Here is a 22,488-nt window from a genome sequence, read left to right as displayed (position 1 = left end):
TATTCCTATTATTATCATAGCCATTCTAGTGAGTGTGACATGCTTGGTAATTCATTTTTTCTTCTATTTTAATAGCCACATTTGAATATGTGGTTCTGTCTGTTGTATCACTGTTCCTTACATCCTGCTCGTTCTTTAATCTACCAACAACTGGCTCCTTCTCTTACCACTGTACTGAAAGTATCATCTGATGGGACATATATGAACTCCTAATGACTAAATGCAGTAGCCCTTCTTTTTTTTTTTTTTAAAGATTTTATTTATTTATTTGACAGAGAGAGAGACAGCGAGAGCAGGAACACAAGCAGGGGGAGTGGGAGAGGGAGAAGCAGGCTCCCTGCTGAGCAGGGAGCCCGATGTGGGGCTCGATCCCAGGACCCTGGGATCATGACCTGAGCCGAAGGCAGACGCTTAACGACTGAGCCACCCAGGCGCCCTGCAGTAGCCCTTCTTAGGGCTCAGTTCTCCTAAAAGGTGCTCTATTCCCAATTCCTAGCTCCCCCTTGCTCATAGCAAGTGCCACCCATTTTCTAAATCTGAGGCCCAAAAGCTTTGGATCATCCCATCTGCTCTGCTCAAACTTCCATAGGTACTAATCTCATACTGAGTCTGGACAATTGCAGTCCTTCTTGACTCTGGCTGTTGGCTTTTGTTTATTATACCTTCCTGTTTAGATCTTAACATTTAATAGTTGGACCACTATAAGGATCTCCTATCCTTCCCAGACTCTCCCATAATGTTGCTATTTTAACCATCCCCCTACTAAAAATTTCTTAGTGGGGCACCTGGGTCATTCAGTCAGTTAAGCATCTGACTCTTGATTTCAGCTCAGGTCGTGAGCTCAGGGTCGTGAGATTGAGCCCTGCATCAGGCTTCACGCTGAGCATGGAGCCTGCTTAAGAGTCTCTCTCTCCCTCTCCCTCTGCCCCCCCTTTCACTCCCTCTCAAAAAAAAAAAAAAAAAAAATTCTTAACAACTCCTTAATGCTTAAAGAATAAAATGCAGATTCTTTATTCTGAATTCAGGGCCCTCCACTGGCCCTAACCAACTCTCCCACCTTATCTCCCGTTGCCCCGTCTGCAACAGTAAGACCTACCTACTTGCTGTCCCTCAATAGTCCCACCGCCCTTGCTGGCACTACATCTCCCTCCTGGCATGTCCTCATTCTTTGCTCTGTCTACATTCTCTCCTAACCCTGGGTCAGACCACACTTCATCCATACCAGGCTTCCCTGCCCTCCCTGGTTCATGCCTGTGTCTCCCACCTCTGAGGTTCCCTAGCACCAGTGTCTGCTCCTTTGAGTCACCACTTACCCGATGCCCCCTCTCTATGTACTGTTTCTTCATTGGCTCGATTTTACACTGTGAGAAGACAAACTACTTCCTCTGGTTTTACCTGTGCCCTTTCTCAGAATGCATACAACTGTTTTTCAGTGGAAAGGAGGAAAAATTAGAATCTCAGAGTCCTTTACTAAGACTTAGATGCAGGCAGAGCAGGTCCAGGATTAAGGAGAGTAGAAGTTGGAGAAGCTGGCGATATCCTTTGTGGAACATGTGAACTTGTTGGATAAAAAGAAAGGGATTATGAGTTTGTTTTTTTTCTTGTTTCCCTTTCCAACAGCAATATTGCTATAAATTCATATGTATTCCTAGCATTTTCGATTAGAGTCCAATGTGCTATTCTTGTGCTAACTTACTTCTTGTTTGCTTTTCAGGTTCTTTTTGTTCCCAGACACTGGTGGCATTACGTAGAATCCATTGATCCTGTCACTGTCAGTATAAACTCATGGATTGAGCTGGTACTTTTTTTTTTTTTTAATAAATGTAATCCCTGCTTTTAAGATACATATAGCCTGTCTATAAAACTTGTGATTAATTTTAACCAGTACTCCAGTACTACTTTGGTTTGATATGTTATAATTTATGTATTCAGTACTCTGTTAATGGGTGTTTAGGTTGGAATTAGGATTTTCAGTGATGCACCATTCTCTTTCCTTTAAGGGCACACCGTGGGCCCTGATGTTGGTGTGCAGGGTCTTCTCCCTTAGCTGGTATTGTTAAGAGAACGGGTCGGGCCTGTCTGGATCTGCTGTGTATGTCCCACGTTGCCAGTCCTGTCCACGCCCAGATGGGCTGGAGATTAACTGCTTCTTGGTTCAGGGCCCTTATTACTAATTGCACAATTCTCAGTCCTGCCTTCTACCTTTTCTCAAAGTAGAGTCTTTGAGTGCTAGAATTTTATCATTTCATTTCTGCCAGGAAATGAAGGAGGCCTTTTCCCTGCAATAGGCTCTGTTTAATCCCGGTTGCTTGCTCTACTTGACAACTAACATGGCTGCCCAGTGAGGCTCAACCCGGGCTTTCATTGCACCTGTGCCTCTTTCACCAGAGGCTTTGATGGCAGAGGTTTTGATGGCATCTCTGCTGTCCTGTACCCAAAGCCTGATTGTATCTCTCCTCTCCCTTTGGCTGCTGCTCCCTCCCCTCGGGCTTTCCTTACCCTTTGGTAATGGGGGGGGCTTTGGCATAGGTGGACCATCAGGGAGACTGTAACAGGAAGCTACACTATCTGGGCTTCAAGAAGACGTGTAGCCCTTGGGGATTAGGTGAGCGGTATGGCGGGAGATCAGTGGACTCAGTTACTCAGTTAGTTACTTAGCTACTGGTAGCATGCTGAATTGTAGTTGGAGCAAATGTCAAGATACAGTCCAGTCCCAGTCCAAAGTCAGGTCTACAGTAGTCCTGATGGTGCTTCGCTTCTCAAGGTAGCTCTTCTCATTGTTACACAGCGGAGCTACCACCTGCCTGCTTGTAACTGTACCCATTATTTCTGAAACTATACCAAATTTTTTTTTTTTTAATATTTGACGATACCTTCCATGTGTCCCTTTAAACTTTTCTTTCCCAGGCTCAAAACTTCTGGTTTCTTTTAAGATTTTATTTATCTGACAGAGAGAGACGCAGTGAGAGAGGGAACACAAGCAGGGGGAGTGGGGGAGAAGCAGGCTTCCCGCAGAGCAGGGAGCCCGATGCGGGGCTCGATCCCAGGACCCTGGGATCATGACCTGAGCCAAAGGCAGACGCTTAATGACTGAGCCACCCAGGCGCCCCACCTCTGGTTTCTTTAATGATGTTTTTTTATATGACTTTTTTTTTTCAGACTCTTCACCATTTTGATCATGAACTTTGGAACTATTTAGGTTTAAGTTATAGGTCTGTGCCTTTGTTAGCTGTCAAACCTGGATGGTCAGTTCATCTCATCAACCCTAAGTCTCCTTGCTTGCAGAATAGGGATTATAACTGCACCCACTCCAGTGGTATCTCATCTAGTGCCTGGCACATAAGAAGTGTTTAAAGGCAGAAATTGCTAATGAGGAGGAAGAACTGTTATGTCAAGAGTAGCCCTCTTGTATCATATGATCTCACTGATATGAGGAATTCTTAATCTCAGGAAACAAACTGAGGGTTGCTGGAGTGGTGGCGGGTGGGAGGGATGGGGTGTCTGGGTGATAGACACTGGGGAGGGTATGTGCTATGGTGAGTGCTGTGAATTGTGTAAGACTGATGAATCGCAGACCTGTACCTCTAAAACAAATAATACATTATATGTTAAAAAAAAAAAAAAAAGAAGAAGAAGAAGAAGAAGATAGTAGGAAGGGAAAAATGAAGGGGGGGAACTCGGAGGGGGAGACGAACCATGAAAGACTGTGGACTCTGAGAAACAAACTGAGGGTTCTAGAGGGGAGGGGGGTGGGGGGATGGGTTAGCCTGGTGATGGGTATTAAAGAGGGCACGTACTGAATGTAGCACTGGGTGTTATACTCAAACAATGAATCATGGAACACTCCATCAAAAAAAATAAATTAAAAAAAAAAAAAGAGTAGCCCTCTTAATGTATAAATACCAGGAGGCCTCAGTTCATGGAATATAAGGTTTCTACCTCACATGATTTAGATCCTCAATTTCTTCAGTGCTGCTTAGAATATTGCATTAGCTTTTTTAGGAACCTTATCTTGCTTTGGTTTATACTCAGCTTGAGAATATCCCTGCTTTTTTCCACATGGTCAGCTGCCGCGTCAGGTTGCCCTCCATTGTGAAGCTGTAAAGCTGGTCCTTGAAACCCACATCCCACACTTCACAGTCCCCTCTCTTGGCTTTCATCATGTTCATTGGGGTGAGCATTCCAGCTTGCCAAGGTCATTTTGAATTTGATTCTCTTCTGTGTTTTTAGTAAACTCCTTCAAGCGGGCCTGTGCCCTTTTGATATGTCCTCATTTGTCTTGGAATGTATCCTTGCTTTCTAGTACAAGATGATACCCCAGGATTGCCTTGGACTTTCCCTGCTTCCAACTTGGAGGTTGATAATTTCTGCAGGTGGTCATGGTTCCTTTTAGTGGGGAAGGGTATTTAGAAACTGAGATTGGGACTCTAAGGCTGTTGTTCATTGCTATTGGCGTGTTGCTGTTTCCAGACCTATAAATGATAAAGCTAGAATGTGATATAGATAGATAGATAGATAGATAGATAGATAGATATGGATATATTTATGGTTCTAATTCAAGGTTAATATTATAGGTTTTTTCCTTATTTGTTTCTGTATTTTTATTTTTATTTTATTTTATTATTATTATTTTTTAAAGATTTTATTTATTTATTTGACAGAGAGAGACACAGCGTGAGAGGGAACACAAGCAGGGGGAGTGGGAGAGGGAGAAGCAGGCTTCCCGCTGAGCAGGGAGCCCGATGTGGGGCTCGATCCCAGGACCCTGGGATCATGACCTGAGCCGAAGGCAGACGCTTAACGACTGAGCCACCCAGGCACCCCTTATTATTTTTATTTTTATCTCTTCTCTTACACTGAAAATCAGGATCAATCCTAACAGTAACATCTACTTATTTGCTATATTCTCCTATATATGTATATAGGAGAATATTGCATTAGCTTTTTTAGTATCTGTAGGGCCAGAAACCTTTTCATAAATATATAAATATTTAAATATTTAATATTAATATTAATTAATTATTTTTTTAAAAATTCATTTTCTTTAAATAAATAAAATTTATCTATTTTAAAAAATTAATTATTTAATTATTAATATTAATTAACAATTAATATTAAATATTATAAATAAATAAATATATATATTTTGGAGGGGAGGGCAGAGAGAGAGAATCTTAAGCAGGCTCCATGCCCAGGGCAGAGCCTGACGCGGGGCTCAATCTCACAACCCTGAGATAATGACCTGAGCCGAAATCAAGAGTTGGACACTTAACTGACTGAGCCACCCATGTGCCCCACCCATATATTTTTTAAGATGTCAAATTTACAATTCCAGAATTCCAATATTATTATTACTAATCATAAAACTTGCAAATAAAGTTTAAGATTTCTTTGTGATCCTTTTTATCATTAGACTATCTCCCACTAAGGGGCTACAAAGTACTGTGTTCAGAAATCATTGTGAAGGGATTCTTTTCACTTGTGGTTATGTTACTGATTTTAGGTAGGTTTGTTTGTTTTAGTTTGTTTTCAGCATTAGGATTTACTTTTTTTCCTATTTTGACTTCATTTAATATTTTGAACATATAAAACATTTAACTTGTTAAAATGATATTAAAAGTCTCCTTTATATAGAGAAGTCTCCTTTTCATCTCTGTCTCCTCCACTCCATCCCTCTCCCCCACCACCCTCCCCCGACCCCCTACCACCCCACCACAGGGCTCTGTTTTTATTCATTTAGTTTGTCATTCTAGTGTGTCTTCTTTGTAAACATATATGTAAATAATTAAGTAAATAAATAAATATATTTATGTATGACTTTATATGTGAATAAGAATATAAACTTTTATGTATTTGTTTCATATGCTTATTCATACATAGTCATTCATATTTCCTCTCCTTTCTTACACAGAAAGTAATAAACTAGTGTTCTGCACCCTGTTTCTTCACATTACAATACTATTCTGAATTTGACAAATAATAGTACAGAGAAATTTTCACTTTCTTTCCAACAGCTCTGTAGTATCCCACTATATGGGTACCCCATCCTTTATTCCCTGGTTCCCATGTGGATGGATGTTGCATTATTTCTAATCTTTTGTAATTAGAAATAATGCCAGTGAATAATGTTGTGCATATGTTGTTCTGTATTTGCTGGAAGAGTGTCTTTGGGGAAAGTCTTAAAAGTGAGTTCGCTTTAATTTTGTTAGGCTTTGCCAAATTCCACTTCACAGTGATTGTGCCATTTTGCATTTCCATCAGTAGCATATGAGTGTGCTTCTTCCCTCCACAGCCTCACCACCAGGATGTATTGTTGAACTTTTTAGCTTCTGATTTTTGAATCATAGCTAGAAAAACCTTTCCCTCTTCCAGGTCATAAAGGAATTCACCAATGTTTTCTTTTAGTTTGGATTGTTTCATTTTTTTATGTTTGGGTCTCTCATCCATTTAGAGGTTTTTACTAGTGTATGGTGTAAGGTTGAGATCTATTTTTATTTTTACCAAATGACAATAGAATTGTCAGGGACATCATTTATTTTAAAGTCTGTCTTTTCTGTGGTGATTTGAAATACTGCCTTAATCATATACTAGATATCTATGTGTACTTGGGGTCTGTTTCTTCCACTGGCCTTTCTTCACATTCTTTCAATACTTCCACCCTGTTTTATTTAGAGAGGTCTTATAGAATGTTTTTAGTATCTGTAGGGCCAGAAACCTTTTCTTTTCCTGGCTCTTCTTGAATTGGTTTTGTTTTTTTTTTTTTTGTATGATCTTTAGAATCAATTCGTCTAGCTTCAGGGAAAAAAAGATTGATATTTTTTATTCCATTTATATTAAATTTTATATGAGCTGTATGGTGTTGAATTGTTCTATCCAGCAATGAGATACCTTTCTTTTCATCCAAGTCTAGTTGTCTTTGTTTCAGGAGTGTTTTAAAGTTTTCCTCACATTGGATTTGCACATTTCTTTTAAAGGTTTATTCCTGGGCATTTCATCTTTTTTGGCTGCTGTGGTTAAGTGAGGTGGGTCTTCTCTTCCATTATATCATCTGAGTGGATATTGTTTGTATATATGAAGGCTATTGACTTTTGTGTTAATTTGAATTATTTTTTCGAGTGTGGTGATTTTTTTATTGACTTTTCTTGGGTTTTCAGATTTCTCTCAGATTATCTGAAAATTAAGATACTTTTACCTCTTCCTTTCCAATTTGTTTTCCTGTGTCTTATTTTCCTTTGTCTAATTACATTGGCTAATACCTCTAGATCAATAATAAATAATAATGGAGATAGTGGGCATCCTTGTCTTTTTCTGATTTTAGAGAGAAATCTCTAGTGATTTTTCTTTTTTTTTTTAAGATTTTATTTATTTATTTGACAGAGAGAGAGAGAGCACAAGTAGGCAGAGTGGCAGGCAGAGGGAGAAGGAGAAGCAGGCTCTCCGCTGAGCAGGGAGCCCGACATGGGGCTCGATCCCAGGACCCTGGGATCATGACCTGAGCCAAAGGCAGCCGCTTAACTGACTGAGCCACCCAGGCGCCTCTAGTGATTTTTCTTTAAGTAAAATGCTGGATTTGTGAGTGAATTGTATATATATTTTATCATGTTAAGTATCTGTCAGTTCATTACTTTTTTTGTTTTTTTGGGGGTTTTTTTGTTTTTTATCCAGAAAAGGTGTTAAATTTTATTGAATACCTTTTAAGCATTGATGGAGATGATCATATATAATATTCCTCTTTAGTAAATATCTGGGATTTGAGTAAATTAAATCAATGGATTTCCTAGTATTGATTGAACCATCCTTACTTTCTGGAACAAATCCCACTTGGTTGTGATGTATTATTTCTTAATGTACTGTAGAATACCACTTGTTCATACTTTATTTAGATTTTAATTTACCTGGCCTCAAGAGTCTGAAAGCCTTCACTATGGTCTTTTTAGAAGCTTGTTTTATGCCATTTTTTTCAGCAGTCTCTCACAGAATTTTCCAAAGGATTGGTGTCATTGAGTAAAAACAAGTTATGAGGTCGTACTTACAAATTTGGTACCTAAGGACTTGATGCTGACTTAAAGTGGATGATCGCCAAGCCAGGACTCTCGTTCCTTCTTTAACTTCTGCATACGTCACAGTTTAAAGACCATTCATTCTTCCTTGAAAAACTGGAATGCAGACTAGGAGCTGAGTAATTATATCTTCCTCTGTCATGTGTTGCTTTTATCCTTGTCTCTTCAAGCACTGAACCATAATTTTTTCTTGTTGCCAAATTTAACTCCAAAACCCCTTAGGTTTTAAAACCTACCATATTTGGGGCAACTGGGTGGCTCAGTCGTTAAGCGTCTGCCTTCGGCTCAGGTCATGATCTCAGAGTCCTGGGATTGAGCCCCGCATCGGGCTCCCTGCTCAGCGGGAAGCCTGCTTCTCCCTCTCCCACTCCCCCTGCTTGTGTTCCCTCTCTTGCTGTGTCTCTCTCTGTCAGATAAATAAAATCTTAAAAAAAAAAAAATAAATAAAACCTACCATATTCAACACAATAACTCAATGTAAATCCTGACTCTGGTATTCTTGTCACAAGTCACATAGATTTGGGGAAAAAGTAGAAATTCTAGTTCTGTTCAGGTGACAATATTCATCTCTTCTCTGTTTCTCTGTTAAAGTGGTGCAGATTCTATTTTAACATATTCCAGAGGATAAAGTATATTCTCAATTCTTCTCAATTGTGCCTTTTTTAATCTTTTTCTTTTAATATTCCTCCTTATTCTTTTAGTACTGAAATATGTTTATTTTATTGGTATTTTTTCCAAACTTAAGAAATTTTTTTTGTTAATTTTTAAAGGCTTTCCTCTTGCTCTAGTGATTTTTCCATTATTACGTCTTTCATTTTATTTATACCTATAAAATAATGTATATGTAACATATTTGTAGTAGTATAATTTTGCTCATCCCCCGCCCCCACTCCTTTCTGGATGAAGGGGAGTGGGAGGTACAGCGTTCCGGTTATGGAATGAATAAGTCACAGGGATGAAAGGTATAGCATAGGGAATATCGTCAGTGGTATTGCAGGAATGTTGTGTGGTGACAGATGGGAGCTAAGCTTGTGAGCACAGCATAGTGTATAGAGCTGTTGAATCCTGATGTCGTATACCTGAAACAAATGTGACATGCACTGATTATACTTCAATTAAAAAAAATTTCTTAGAGGTTTTGAGAGCTTCTAGGAATTTTACTTCTTTAAAATTTTACTAGCTTTAAACAGATGTAGGTTTTTAAAAGCCTGTTAAGAAGAAAATGGACTAGAATAGAACTATTTTAAGATCCCAAATAAACGCATTTGAATACTCTGTGGAAAAACAATAAAGTGTACAGTTCAGAAATTATATGTATATTCAGGAATTATGCAATCATACTATAATCAATTTTAGAACACTTTCATCAACCTAAAAAAAAAAAACCCCTTATATATGAGTAGTTGCTCTCCCATTTTCCTCTGTAGCCGTAGGCAATCACCAACCTATTTTCTGTCTCTGTAGATTTGCCAGTTCTGGAATCATAGACTATGTGGCCAGCATCCTTCACTCAGCATTATATGTTTTCAGGATTCATCTATTATAGCATATATCAGTACTTGATTCCTTTTTATGGCTGAATAATATTCCATTGAATGGCTATACCACATTGTTTATCTACTCATCAGCTGGACATGTGGGTTGTGTCTACTTTTTGCAATTATGAATAATGCTATTATTAACATTCATGTACAAGTTTTTATGTGAACATATGTTTTCATTTTCTCACGTGTTCATCTAGGAGTGGAATTTCTGGATCCTATGGTATAATAATGGATCATAAAGACAGGCCAGTAGGCTGGAAAACATATGCACATGTGTATAAGAATATTCTATTTATAAAAAAAAAAAAGAATATTCTATTTATAAAAGCAAAAAACTGGAAACAACTCAATCATCCATCAACAAAGAACCAATAAATTGGGGTACATTAATACAAGAGACTATCATACCACAGTGAAGATGAATGAAATCCCCATGATAAGACACCACTTCACACCAGTATGGCTATCATAAAAAAGACAGATAATAAAAGTGTTGGTGAAGATGTGGAGGAGTCAGAATATTCACACATTGCTGGTGAGAATGTAAATGGCTTTGGAAACAGCCTGGCAATTCTTCAAAAGGCTAAACACAGAGTTGCCATATGTGATGGTTAATTTTATTAGTTAACTTGGTTAGGTTAGTTGTTTGGTCAAACCCTAGTCTAAATGTTGCTGTGAAAACACTTTGTAGATGTGATTAACCTTTACAATCAGTTGACTTTAAGTAAAGGAGATTATCCTCAATAATGTAGGTGGACCTCAGGTGAAGGCCTTAAAAGCAAAAATGAAGGTTTCCTACAGAAGAAGGGATTCTACCTCAAGATTCTAATAGAAGTCCTGAGTGAGTGAGTTTCTAGTCTGCCAGCCATCCTACAGATTTCAGACTCCACACTGCAACTTCAACTCTTGTCTGAGTTTCCAGCCTACTGGCCTGTCTTTATGATCCATTATTATACCATAGGATCCAGAAATTCCACTCCTAGATGAACACGTGAGAAAATGAAAACATGTTCATGTGTATAAGAAATATGTGCAAGAGTTTCTCTAAAGAATATGTATTTCTCTGGGAGTAGAATTGCTGGTCTGTAGGATGTACAGTACTCAAGTTTACAAGATAACGCCAACATGTTTTCCAAATGGCCGTACCAGTTTGCACTCCCACCATCAGTGAGTCTGTCAATGCACATTTCTCTACCACTTGGAATTATCAGACTCTCTTTTGCCAATTTCATCAGTTTCTCGATTTGCAGTTCTCTGATTATTCATGAGGTTAAGCATAATTTCATATTTATTAGTCATGTGATTGCTCTTTTTTTGAAATGCATGTCTTCATGTCTTTTGCCCATTTTTAAAAATTGGGTTGTTTGTCTTATTGATGTGTGTAGATTCTTTATATATCCTGGATATTAACCTTGTATCAGTTTTATGTGTTACAAACATCTGGTTTGGTTTTTTCCTTTTGTTGCCTTTTGATGAACAGAAGTTGATTTTCATGTAATTTATTATTAATGCTCTAGTTTATGCTTATTGTATCTTTAAAAAAACATGTTTGGATTTTTAGCTATTTCATTCTTTTGGCCAAGCATGTTTATTATAATTTTTCCTACATTCCTAAATTAGCTTATCAAATTCTATAGGTATTACTCCTCTGTATGTTGTGCTTTTTAAAAAAAATTTTAAACATGTCAACAAATGGAAAAGATTGGAAGAAACACCACAAGGTAGCTCATACTTAAGGCCTATGTCTTACAGACAGGATAAAATTTAAATGTGGTCGGTGAAATATTCATCTCTTCTAGTTGAGAGGTGATAGTGAATATGTAGAAGTTGTGGTCTTCCAACAATATATTCATTCCTTCTCTAACAAAGCTTGTATTAATAAGAGAACAGGACACACAATTAATAGAGACTCTACTCCGTTTTAAGCCATGAGACATAGCAACAAATGAAAACAATGTGCTTTTTTAATCTTGACTCAGGAAGAGGACCACCAAGCCCGGGTAGAAGAGGCAATCACACGCATGCTTGTGTGTGCCCTGAAGACTGCAGAGGATCCACACAATACCAGAGCTTGGTTAAACCCAACCGAGGTAGGCCACTTCTGGTGTTCATCATGGCAGTTAGTTTCCTGTGATCAATCAACCCGGGCTGGAACATTCGTTTTCTAACTTATCTAAGTGCATATATCCATTCTAAAGAGTTTTTCTTTCTCCTTAGGTTGAGGAAACATCCCATGAAGTCAATTGTCGCTACTTAAATAGAGCCGTTTCTGCCCTTTTTGATCATTACAGAACATCTAAGGTAGTAGAAATCCAAGCACTGAGAACAAATAGAGAGGACATGAAAAAGGAGGGATCAGATGTGCACAATCACATGGAGGTGGGACAAACAGGTGGCCAGGACTTACTCTTGGGAACGGGAAAACAGGAGGCAGCAAGTCCCTTTGGCCCTGATCTGGTTCCTGTAATACTGGGTTCTGAAGAACTACCCTCAGAGAGAGGAGGCATATTTGAAGGTGATGGTAAAGACTTTGTTGGCAAAGATGGAGAACACTCTGGAAAATTGCATTGTACCAAGAGGCAACGAATGATGAGTAAAAGTGAGGATGCAGTTGTGGAACAAATCTCTTCAAATAGTAGTATGGCTCCTTCTCAAACATTCATTTCTACAGATGACTTGCTAGACTGCTTGGTGAATCCACAAGTAACCAGGATAGTGGCACAACTTCTGATACAAGGAAGAAGTTTGTGGTTCTAAGGAAATGACTTTTAAAATAATACTTTAAAAATATTTTTTGAGTAGTATGATTGTTAAATAAAAGATGGCAGAGCAAAAAGTTAATTTGCACATGCTTGTATATGCACTTGTTCTTACCTAAATGTGTTTCAGTTTCTTGCTACCTTCATTCATGAACATTACTCTTTGGCCAAACTGGCTCTTTCTTAGTTGTTAGGCCTTCTTTCTTCAGTGACTTTGCCTTTCCTCTCCCATCTAATCCTTTCAGCCTATCTCAAATGTAAGCCCCAGGTGTTCTCAACAGAAAGTAATCTCTTCAGCAGTCTCAGGTAGAGGTCGGCCTGACAGTGTGGCCTGCAAAGCTGGAAATACTATCTATCCCCTTATAGAGAAAGTTTGCCAGCCCTTGGCCTAATGCATCCATTGGGTGGATTCTAGCCTTGAGCTGAAGTGACTGATTACATTTGTGACACCCGCAGAATTCTCTGTCATCCAGAGCAGGATACCAATCAGGAAAAAAGTAGGTGGGGGTCCAGTATAAGGTCTCCTTATGGAAGAACTGGGACATCTAGGAACACTAGTCCTGGGAAGGAAAAGCACCGGATGTTAGAGGCTCTTGCAACGGACTAAAGGTTTGGTCTAGTGAAATTGAGCCTACTCTCATTACATTTGCAAGAAGATCTGGGGATAATTATTACCATTACTGTCTAAGTAAGAATTTAGAAATTAGAAAAGCATATGGATCTCTGAGTAACCATTTGTGAAACAAATACATAACAAAAGGTAAGAAAAGTAATCTTTTAAGATGAATTGACTACTGACTCAATCCTTGTCAGTCTTCAGACTCAGGGTATCAGTACATCCAAAGAAAATATATGCCTTCTAGCAGCGAGAGAGGTGTTATATGAACATGCCCAGGAAAAGAAGGGTCTGGAAGAAATCTGTCTGTAGCACTTACTGCCAGTTGACCACAATATACCTATTTATTTGATTATTGTTTATCTACCCCAACCAGAATGTCACTCCATGGGGGTATGGACTTTGCTTTGATCATTATTGTGTTCGCAGAGCCTTGATCAGAGTTCCAGCATATGGTAGGGGCTTGTTAAATATTTAGTTGAGTGGATTATAAAAGGAAGAACTTGTTCGCAACACTCCATCAAAATAGATTGGGGTAGAGGATGTTGTGGCCAAGGGTAAGGTGCCTGGTCCCCTTAGTAGGTAGATCTTTATTGCAGAAATAGACATATCTTTTTCTTCAGATATTTTTTACATATGCTACTCCTTTGACTACTGTTTTTCAAATCGTAGGTTGTGACCCGTTAGTAAGTCATAAAATCAATATAGTGGGTAAGACCAGCATTTTTAAAAACTGAAATAGAATAGGTGATTTCAGTGAATTCATTAGTAAGTGTAAGTACTATTTCATGAAATTTTCCAGGAAAAGTATTTTTTTTAGGGTAAGTATATTTCGTAGAACTTTTCAGTTATATTTGTGTGTGTACTGGGCCTGATATAAAATGTATTTCATGTCCTCATGTAGGTTGGGGTCACAAAAGTTTGAAGGACATTCTGAAACAAAGAATTTAATTCAGTTGGAGGTAACAGTCTTTGACATGCAGAGACCTGGGAAGAGAGTTAAGACGTTGGTATGAAGGGATTTCTAAGTGTAAATGGGTGATGGGAGATAATTTCCTGATTTTATCAAGATGGAGACCTTGGCTATCTGTGAAGGGGATTATGGCAGTGAGGAAAGATAGTAAAAGGGGGAGACCATCAGGCACTCAGGGAGCTGGGTCCCATTTCATTATGCATTTCTCAGATAAGCGTGCCTGTGTGAGTGAAATTATTAGATAAATACATGGACCCTGCAGAAGCCAGAGGCATTAAAGAATACAGGCTCATTCTCCCCCGCTTCTAGGACTGGGCCACTTCTGGGTGGGGCAATGGGTTCCAGCTCAGCTCACACTGAGAATGTAAGAACTACAAACAATTTCTATTAAGAATATGGCTCAGCATTGCACCTAACATATCCAGGTATCAGCAAGGCTGACCTATCCAGTTGGCACAGTGGCTGGGGCCCATGAGCTTTTCGGGGGCCCCAAAATGTTTTAGTTTCTTTTGAAATAATAATAATAAAAAGAAACATATAATCCAGCTTTGATTGCATTCATGTTTGTATCAATGCAGTTGGAAAATGTAATTGTTAATACTTTTTTACTTTTTATGGAGTAAGGGACCCATGAAGGCAAAAGTCTCTGGAGCCATGAAAGTCCTACGCGGTTCTGAGTATCAAGATATCAGAATCATTTGAGGTGCTTGCTGAAAATGCACATTTCTAGGCACCCCTCTAGAGCTACAGAACCTGACTCCTTTAGGATGGGCCAGAACTTGCTAGCTCAGCAAACACCTAAAGTGATTCAAATAACAAAAATGTTTAAGAATCTCTGACCCTAGAGGAAACCCCCAAGACCCATCACAGTCTTGAAGTGGGCTTGGTTTAGCAGGGGCTTCCTGTTGGAGTCAATTTGCCCTTCAAATTTACTAAACTAAACCTGTACTGTGCCCTTACTGTAATTTTCAGCTGAATACTATTAACACTCTGGGGACCCCTGATGCTCTCATGTTTAGTGGTAGTCTTTTATCAGCAGTGGCCTGTTTTTATCATCAAGCTCTCCTGTATGTAGATGCCCTTAAGGATAAAGAGGTTTACCACCAAATGTATTTTCCAAGTGTTTTATTCAAAAAGGAGGTAAATGACATATATTTCTTTAGACTGAGGATAACTATAACATTTACTGACTGGATCATTACACTTTGGTGCAATATACCCTGATATTCAGCTTTGCCCTGAGTTAACCAAACCACTGGAGAACAAGAGCAAATCAGAGAGCAGGTCTCTCCCTTTTATTTCTTACATTCATTGTCAAGTCTGAGCTCAGAGGCCAGTGGCTGGGAAGCCACTCCTAAGCAATAAGGAGTCTTTGCCAATCCATTTAAAAAACAAACAGCGGGAGGGCGCCTGGGTGGCTCAGAGGGTTAAGCGTCTGCCTTCGGCTCAGGTCAGGATCCCAGGGTCCTGGGATCGAGTCCCACATCGGGCTCCCTGCTCAGCGGAGAGCCTGTTTCTCCCTCTCCCTCTGTACCTCCCCCTGCTCATGCTCTCTCTCTCTCTCTATCTCTGTCTCAAATGAATAAATAAATAAAAAAAACAAACAGTGGGAAATCGGAGGGGGAGACGAACCATGAGAGACGATGGACTCTGAAAAACAAACTGAGGGTTCTAGAGGGGAGGGGGGTGGGAGGATGGGGTAGCCTGGTGATGGGTATTAAAGAGGGCACGTTCTGCATGGAGCACTGGGTGTTATGCACGAACAATGAATCATGGAGCACTACATCTAAAACTAATGATGTATGGTGATTAACATAACAATAAAAAATTAAAAAAAAAAAACAGCAACAGTGGCACCTGGGTGGCTCAGTCAGGTGAGCATCCGACTCTTGATTTCAGCTCAGGTCATGATCTTCCGATCTTGGGATGGAGCTCTGCGACAGGCTCCACACTCAGCAGGGAGTCAGCTTGAGATTCTCTCCCTCCACCCCTCCCCCTTCTCTCTCTCAAAAGAATAAATCTTAAAAAAAAACAAACAAACAGCAACAGCAAGAAAAATTTCAAGATGTCTGTTAACGAAGCGGAAATGTGGCCCCCTCAACCTCCTGTACTTGAAGCAAGTAGTTCACAGCAGCCAAGGAAGAACACCTTTAACCTTCTCTCGACACCCCCTAGTGTTCAAGTGCACCATCTGCACTGGGCATCAGCTCCAGCCTCGGCCTACAGAGCTTCAAATGAAGAGACTCTAATGGAAACCAAAGCCAGAAGGAAAAAGCCAAGGAAATACGAGGGTCATTCATAGACTACCTGGGATGTTCCTGAAATGGTAACATTAATCTAGAGGCCATGCTCTGTAGTGGGAAGAGCAAAGGACTTGGTGACACAGGAATCAGGATTGGGTTTCGGTCTCTGAGGGCTACTACCTAGGTGACCCCAGGCAAGGAAGCTTCTTGCACTCTGAGTGTCAGTTTCCTCAACTTTATCTTATTTTTTTAAAAGATTTTATTTATTTATTTGACAGAAAGAGAGTGCGCACAAGCAGCAGAGGGAGGAGAAGCAGGCTCCACTGAGCAGGGAGCCCGACACAGGGCTCAATTCCAGGACCCTGGGATCATGACCTGAGCTGAAGGCAGACGCTTAACAGACTGAGCCACCCAGGTGCCCAAGTTTCCTCACCTTTAAAATGGGGATATGATTCTTACCTGACAGGGTTGTTTGGAGGAATAAAATAAATATGTGAAAGCACCTATTATTATTACCTGGTACAATCTAGGCACTTAATAAATCATGTCTGAATCTGAAATTTATCTGGGGAAAATTTTTTAAAAAACCAGCACTTTCCTATCTAACAGACACTGAGCTAGCAAATTAGCAATATGGCTGCTTAATTCCTTTGGTTTATTTATGCACAAGTCTTTAAAATCATCAAAAGCTAGACGGCCAAGGAAAATAATGCTATTTAATAACATTAGAATTCACTTAATCTTAACATAGTAAAGGGTTTCACCCTGGAAGTATCCCACTGTTGTCACTGGGCAGAACTAACACCAACAGAAGTTAGATGAAGGCAGATTTGGGGTCAACATAGAAAAGGACCAGTGGAGGCAGGACTGCTGTGCTGCACAAGTCCGTGGGACCCAATTCCCATGGGCCACAAGCTAGACCACAGCCCCTGAACTGTGCAGGGCACAGAACCCTGACTGGAGCTGTCCCACATGTCATGGTTCAGTTCGTGAAGAACAGAGTTCCCTGTGACGGAATCTGTTCAATTTAAGGCAAAGTGACAAGAATATTAAAGAGATGGCTCCTACTTTGAGTCAGAGTCTGACTAGGCTTTTTCTTTCTTAGTTGGTTTATGGAATGTTTCTGGAGCATCTATTTACATTAGGCATAGACCGTAGCCCAGGGATTAAAAAAAAAAAGGAGTTACACACCATCCCCGGCTGCAGGGAAATCGGCAGTCCTACCCACTCAGTAATACTGTGCTCCTTATGGGAGTATGGCGTCCTGATGTGGTACACCAGCTGTCTCCTTCAGCAGCAGCTGAAACGGCATAGCTGTGCCCTCTGCCTTTAAGATGAACATATTCTCTCCTTTCCGAAAACACAAACCTGCTCTTCCCTTCTACAGATTGGATGTCCACGGTTGTGGACACACAGCTGTAACTAAGTTATCTGATGTAAATTCTCAAATGTATTGCTCTTAAGATAGGTTCATTCCAGTTATGAAGAAGTTGAAGAAAGTCTGATTTCAGTGACAAGGATCCTCTAATCTTAGAAAATGCTGTTAAGAGGAAAAAACACCTAAAACTTGTTTTACAACTCGGCATGTATAGGTGAGCAATGTCTTCTGGGAAGGATACCAAAATGTTAATTGGTGAAAGTAATGAGGTACTCTGGGTAAGCCTGGTAGTCATAAAATACCACAAATAAATGGGGATTCTGCACAGAATCCGTGACAGTGTCATACAGGTCTGTAGGGTTTTCAGGGCTCTTTGGAGGAGGCACAATTAGTGAGGAATTTCCATGTGTGTAGGTTCCAGTAAGTACACGCACATAATACATATGCTTTCTCCCATGTCTGTCTGGTCTGGAGTATGTATCATTGGCAGAGTAACAGGCATTGACCGCAAAATAGGTTCCCTTTCCATATGCCACAGCTGTGAAGAGAAAAACAAAACATTTTTAAGAAGTTCAGTTTAGTCTATAATCTGATGTGTTGACCCAATATGTCAAATGTTAAAATAATGTTCAGTTCTTCTCTCCAAAGCCTCAAATTTTTTTCATGTGTTTTTAATTTTTAAAAGTCATTTCACCATCCTAGAGGGCCAGTCAGTCCTTCTGGGATGAAACATAATGAGCCCAACCTCGAAACTCTGGCCGCAGCATGGCCACCAACCATGAAGGAATACAAAGCAGTCAGTCCACACTGTCCCTCACCAGTTTGGGTTCTTGCAGCTGACACCCCATTCGGAGCAGCCAGATTACTTGCTTCCTTACCGTTCTTCCCAGCATAACTGCGGTTAAAGCCATTTTGGTTGACATGTGGCACTGAGTCAGCATCTGTCCCATGGAAGAGCTGCTTCTCATTGTCTTTATGCCCGTTCTTGGCATCCATGGTTTTCTTCTTTGTTTGGTAGCAATTCCAGAGATTTAGATTCTGGATCCTCTCAATCTGCAAATCAACAAGGAGAAATATTCTGTCGGTGCCAAGAGCCTTTAGCAAGATACAGATATGACCATTATTTTTCATAAATAAAAATTAAACAACAAATTCAATGCCAGATGGCACCTCTCTGATTCAGAAATCTTTTTAGATCCAGTGTTTCACAAAAAACAGACCTTGGGAAGAATGTTAATTTCATCTTTTAATGCACCACATGAGAGCAAACAGTGTTTAGGATCTAACCAAGCCTCCCCAACGCCTGCTTTTTATCTTCAGTTCAGTGGCTATTCTGGTTGCTGTCTACCTCACTTGGTCCCTTTGCCTCTCTCCTCCTAAGTCCTTCTGGGGCACTGGTTCACCTGGTTAACCATGTTCTACTGGTGGGAGAAGCACTAGAGGGTCTAGTCCAGAAGGGAGTTAATTAATGATAATGAATCTCTGGTCCAGTTGGAAGAGTGGGGCATGAATCCTGGTGGGGTGGGATCTGGTTGCAGATCATAGTGTCCATGCTTTGACCATCCTCTTTGGGAAGTGGCCTCCAGGACTGTGGTGGAAATTTCCTTGAGTCCTAGATAGCAGGACCCAGGAGGAATCAGACAAATATAGAATCTGTAAGCAAACTTGCTTGAGTTCTTAAAAAAAGAAAAGAAAAGAAAATCTAGACAAGACAGAGTCAGAATGTAGGACATTCTATAACACAACTGACTTAAACTCTTAAAAATTCAGTATCATGAAAAATGAGTTTTTAAAATGCAGGAGTACTATTCTAGATCGGAAGAGACAGAGGAGACAAAATGACCAAATGCATATTGGAGAGGGGAGAGTTATAAGTAAGCAGTTGGGGAAATTTAAATATGGATTCTATTACCGAATTACTGTAAATTTTCTTATATGGGATAGCAGTGTTATTATTTAGGAGACTGTCTTTATTCTTAGGAGATACGCACAAAAATATTCAGGAGTGTCATGATATCTGCAACTTACTTTCAAATGCTTCAGCAAAAACCCAGAGAGTAAGAGAGAAAAGGCAAATGTGGCAAAATTATTGAATCTATGTGGAAGTTTATGGATGTTAAAAATCTTAGTCACAGGTCCTACCAGTCGTGGAGGATAATAACCGCCTATTTCTCCTGTTAGCGTTTTCACACTGTTAGGGATTTCCACAGAAGTGCCGTAAGTAGCTTTACTTCTATCTGTTTCACACACTGGACTTTCACATAGGATTTTATTTGAAAAAGGGGTCCACTACAAAAAAATAGTGAAATCGTTTCTCTGGTCATTCGCCAACACATGGCAAGCCTCCAGGGCCCGCTGCAGACATCGCTGGTCCACTGGACAGTCCTGCTCAGTCTGGACTTGGCATCTCATCAAAATGGGCCAGGCAGTCACTCCTGGATGACTGTGCTTGGTATTTGAAATCTCAGAACCAACCCCCACGAGAGTGCTGCATACTTGAATCACTTTGTCTTGGTACCTCAGAATTGGTTTGCTCGAATGGTTTACACTGGGGGATTAAAAATAAAAGCAGTGGTATAAAATCTGATGTTGAATTTATTGTGAGGATGACTTTGAAGATATTCTCCAGCACTTGATTCACAGGATAAACCTCTCAGTAGTCTCAGCACTGTGAAAAGCTGAGAGTCTCCTGATCACATGGTTTTCTTTCTGATTTACGGAAGCAATGAATCTTGAGGCTGGGTGTTCACTTCTTTGCTTTGTCTACTAGGAAGCTCAGAAACAAACCTGTGGTCCTCTAGTAACTATCCAGAAACTCATGTTATATATTTTTGTAAACAGACAATACCTCTATTACCTTATTTTTCCTCCCCTCTTTTTTTTGGTCCATTTTTCTTCATCTATTTATTTTATCTGAAGGTATGATACATATCTTTGTAAGACACTTCAAATCTTTTTGAGTTATTATGTGCTTAACTACGTGAACAAACTAGTGGTGGCAGAAATAGGGAATAAAAAAACGTTTGCAAAAAAAGAAAATGCAGGCCTTATTGGCAAATTCGTTATTATGGATGAAGGGAAGGCATCCAAAGATCTCTACCTTTACTCGGAAAGTGGTGGACCAAGGACAGAAGTGGGGAAGGAAAAGGAAATGGTGAGATGATGGGTTAGGTTTAGGGAAATTGATTTAGCAGCTAGATATGCAAGCAGAGATTTTTTAGGTCACTGGAATATGTTGTAAAGCTTCATCAAAGATGCAGGTTGGTGATGTTGATTTGGGAGCTATCAACATTGAAATAACAGCTGAAGCCAAGAAGGGTAAAAACTTTTCCCAGTGAAGTGCAGAGAGAGAAGACCAAAATATAAATCCTACGGGTAAAGCTAGGATTAGGTGTTTGGAGGAGAAATAGATAACCGGGATAATGAAAGGAAAATTAAAGAAGAAAGCATTAATATAATACTGCCACAGAGGTCAAATGGGAACATAATTATAAAGAGCAATAGTGATGTTTAAAAGTGGAAGGTGCCAGGGGCACCTGTGTGGCTCAGTCGGTTGAGCATCCGACTCTTGATTTCGGGTCAGGTCGTGATCTCAGGGTCGTGGAACCAAGCCCTGTCTCTCTCAAATAAATAAATAAATCTTTTTTTTTTTTTTTTTTTAAGTGGAAGGTGCCAAAATAAGGGAGATGAACAAGGAAAGGACTATCGGATTTATGCCGGAAGCAAGCACTGTTGATCTGTGAATGGCGGGGCAGAAGCACACAATCCTGATCTGAGGGCCTCTGCGTGTTTCTTTGTGGTGTTTGCTAGTTGTCAAATGAACCTTGAAGCTCTATCTTTGTATTTTTATGACTTTGCTTCAGGGATTCTTGTGAATTCATGTTAAGTTTTATAGGGCTGGGTGGGGCAATGTCCATTTTAATCCTGCTGGGCTGCCTTTTGGAACTTTTCCTTTTTCTTGGAGCTGTTGCTCTTGCTGCCAGCAGCCTCCACAGGTGCATTCCTGAGTGGCTTCTCCTTGGGAGGAAGAGAACTTCCTTTTATCCTGGGGATGTTCCTCTTTCCTTCCTCTTTAGGGCCACTTACTGGTTCCTCTTTGGGGAAAGATTTCCTCCTCTTGGGAAGACTTCTACCAGCTGTCTCTTCAAGATTGCTACTAACCAGCTCCTCCCTGAGTTAATACCTGGTTTTAGTATTCTCATATCGTACTGCAATCTAATATTGTGCAATCTAATAACTGACACGATCTCAATCTCAATGTGTCTGTAATGATAGTGACAGGAGTAGAATCTATAATCTAAAGTCTGATTACCGTAGAATATTCTAATTCTGGCCAAAAAAAAGGGGGGGCGGATGGAAAATGAATGCAAATGTATTTATGTATTTATCAGGACCACGATACCACTTATTTCCACCATTAAGAAACTCCATGTCAGCAGAAGGCTTACCTTCTTTATGTAGAAGTGTGAGCAGGTCTGATTAAACTTGCTTGCCACTGTGTTATATTCTGCATGACCAGGCTGTAGCTCAACCACACAGACCTCCTGCTGCTTCATATCACTCCAGTGCTCAGGGATCTTAACTGCAAAGAGGACATTTGAGGACTCCCACACACCTGGGAAGGCCCATCTGCACATTCCTGGTATGCTTTGAAGAACTGAGTATCATCTGTGTTCTTACTTTACAATCTCCTAACTCAATGTGTTCAAGAAGTTCCTTGTTTTTCAAAGTGTGGCCCACAGACAACCTACATCAGAACCAACCATAATGCTTGTGAAGAAAAAAACCCAAAGATCTACGAATCAAACTCTCTGAGGGGTGGAACCTGGGTGCCTGCATCTTAACAAGTTTTGATCACGCTCAGAGTTGAGAACTGTTGGTGTAGCATAACTCAGCTGCATATTCTGTTCAGTCT

At 40.0% G+C, this 22,488-nt stretch overlaps 2 protein-coding genes across 6 annotated transcripts in view; one reads left to right on the top strand and one right to left on the bottom strand.

Annotated features, from left to right (window-relative positions):
- HSPBAP1 (HSPB1 associated protein 1) overlaps window positions 1–15,394 on the top strand; it is a 62,567-nt gene extending 47,173 nt beyond the window's left edge. For 2 of the 3 annotated variants that reach the window (XM_032406685.1, XM_032406687.1), the window contains exons 6-9: window positions 1,715–1,798; window positions 6,975–7,022; window positions 11,584–11,694; window positions 11,822–15,394. In XM_032406685.1, the coding sequence (XP_032262576.1) occupies window positions 1,715–1,798; window positions 6,975–7,022; window positions 11,584–11,694; window positions 11,822–12,361 (783 nt within the window). In that variant the 3' untranslated portion in view covers window positions 12,362–15,394. The remainder of the gene's footprint in view (window positions 1–1,714; window positions 1,799–6,974; window positions 7,023–11,583; window positions 11,695–11,821) is intronic. The other variant, XM_032406686.1, reaches the window with a different exon arrangement.
- Window positions 15,395–16,599: 1,205 nt separating this feature from the next.
- The window catches only part of PARP14 (poly(ADP-ribose) polymerase family member 14), a 41,566-nt gene continuing 35,677 nt past the window's right edge, over window positions 16,600–22,488 (bottom strand). For 2 of the 3 annotated variants that reach the window (XM_032406680.1, XM_032406681.1), the window contains 3 exons: window positions 22,022–22,155; window positions 18,452–18,626; window positions 16,600–18,111 (listed from right to left, as the gene is read on the bottom strand). In XM_032406680.1, the coding sequence (XP_032262571.1) occupies window positions 17,822–18,111; window positions 18,452–18,626; window positions 22,022–22,155 (599 nt within the window). In that variant the 3' untranslated portion in view covers window positions 16,600–17,821. Of the gene's footprint in view, window positions 18,112–18,451; window positions 18,627–22,021; window positions 22,156–22,488 lie in introns of those variants that run through there. The other variant, XM_032406682.1, reaches the window with a different exon arrangement.

This window comes from Phoca vitulina, unplaced genomic scaffold (genome assembly GCF_004348235.1).
Source record: "Phoca vitulina isolate PV1807 unplaced genomic scaffold, GSC_HSeal_1.0 scaffold8, whole genome shotgun sequence".
In the NCBI taxonomy this organism is placed as follows: Eukaryota; Metazoa; Chordata; class Mammalia; order Carnivora; family Phocidae; genus Phoca; species Phoca vitulina.
Note: the sequence above shows the minus strand (reverse complement) of the source record. Positions and strands in the feature narration are given on the sequence as shown.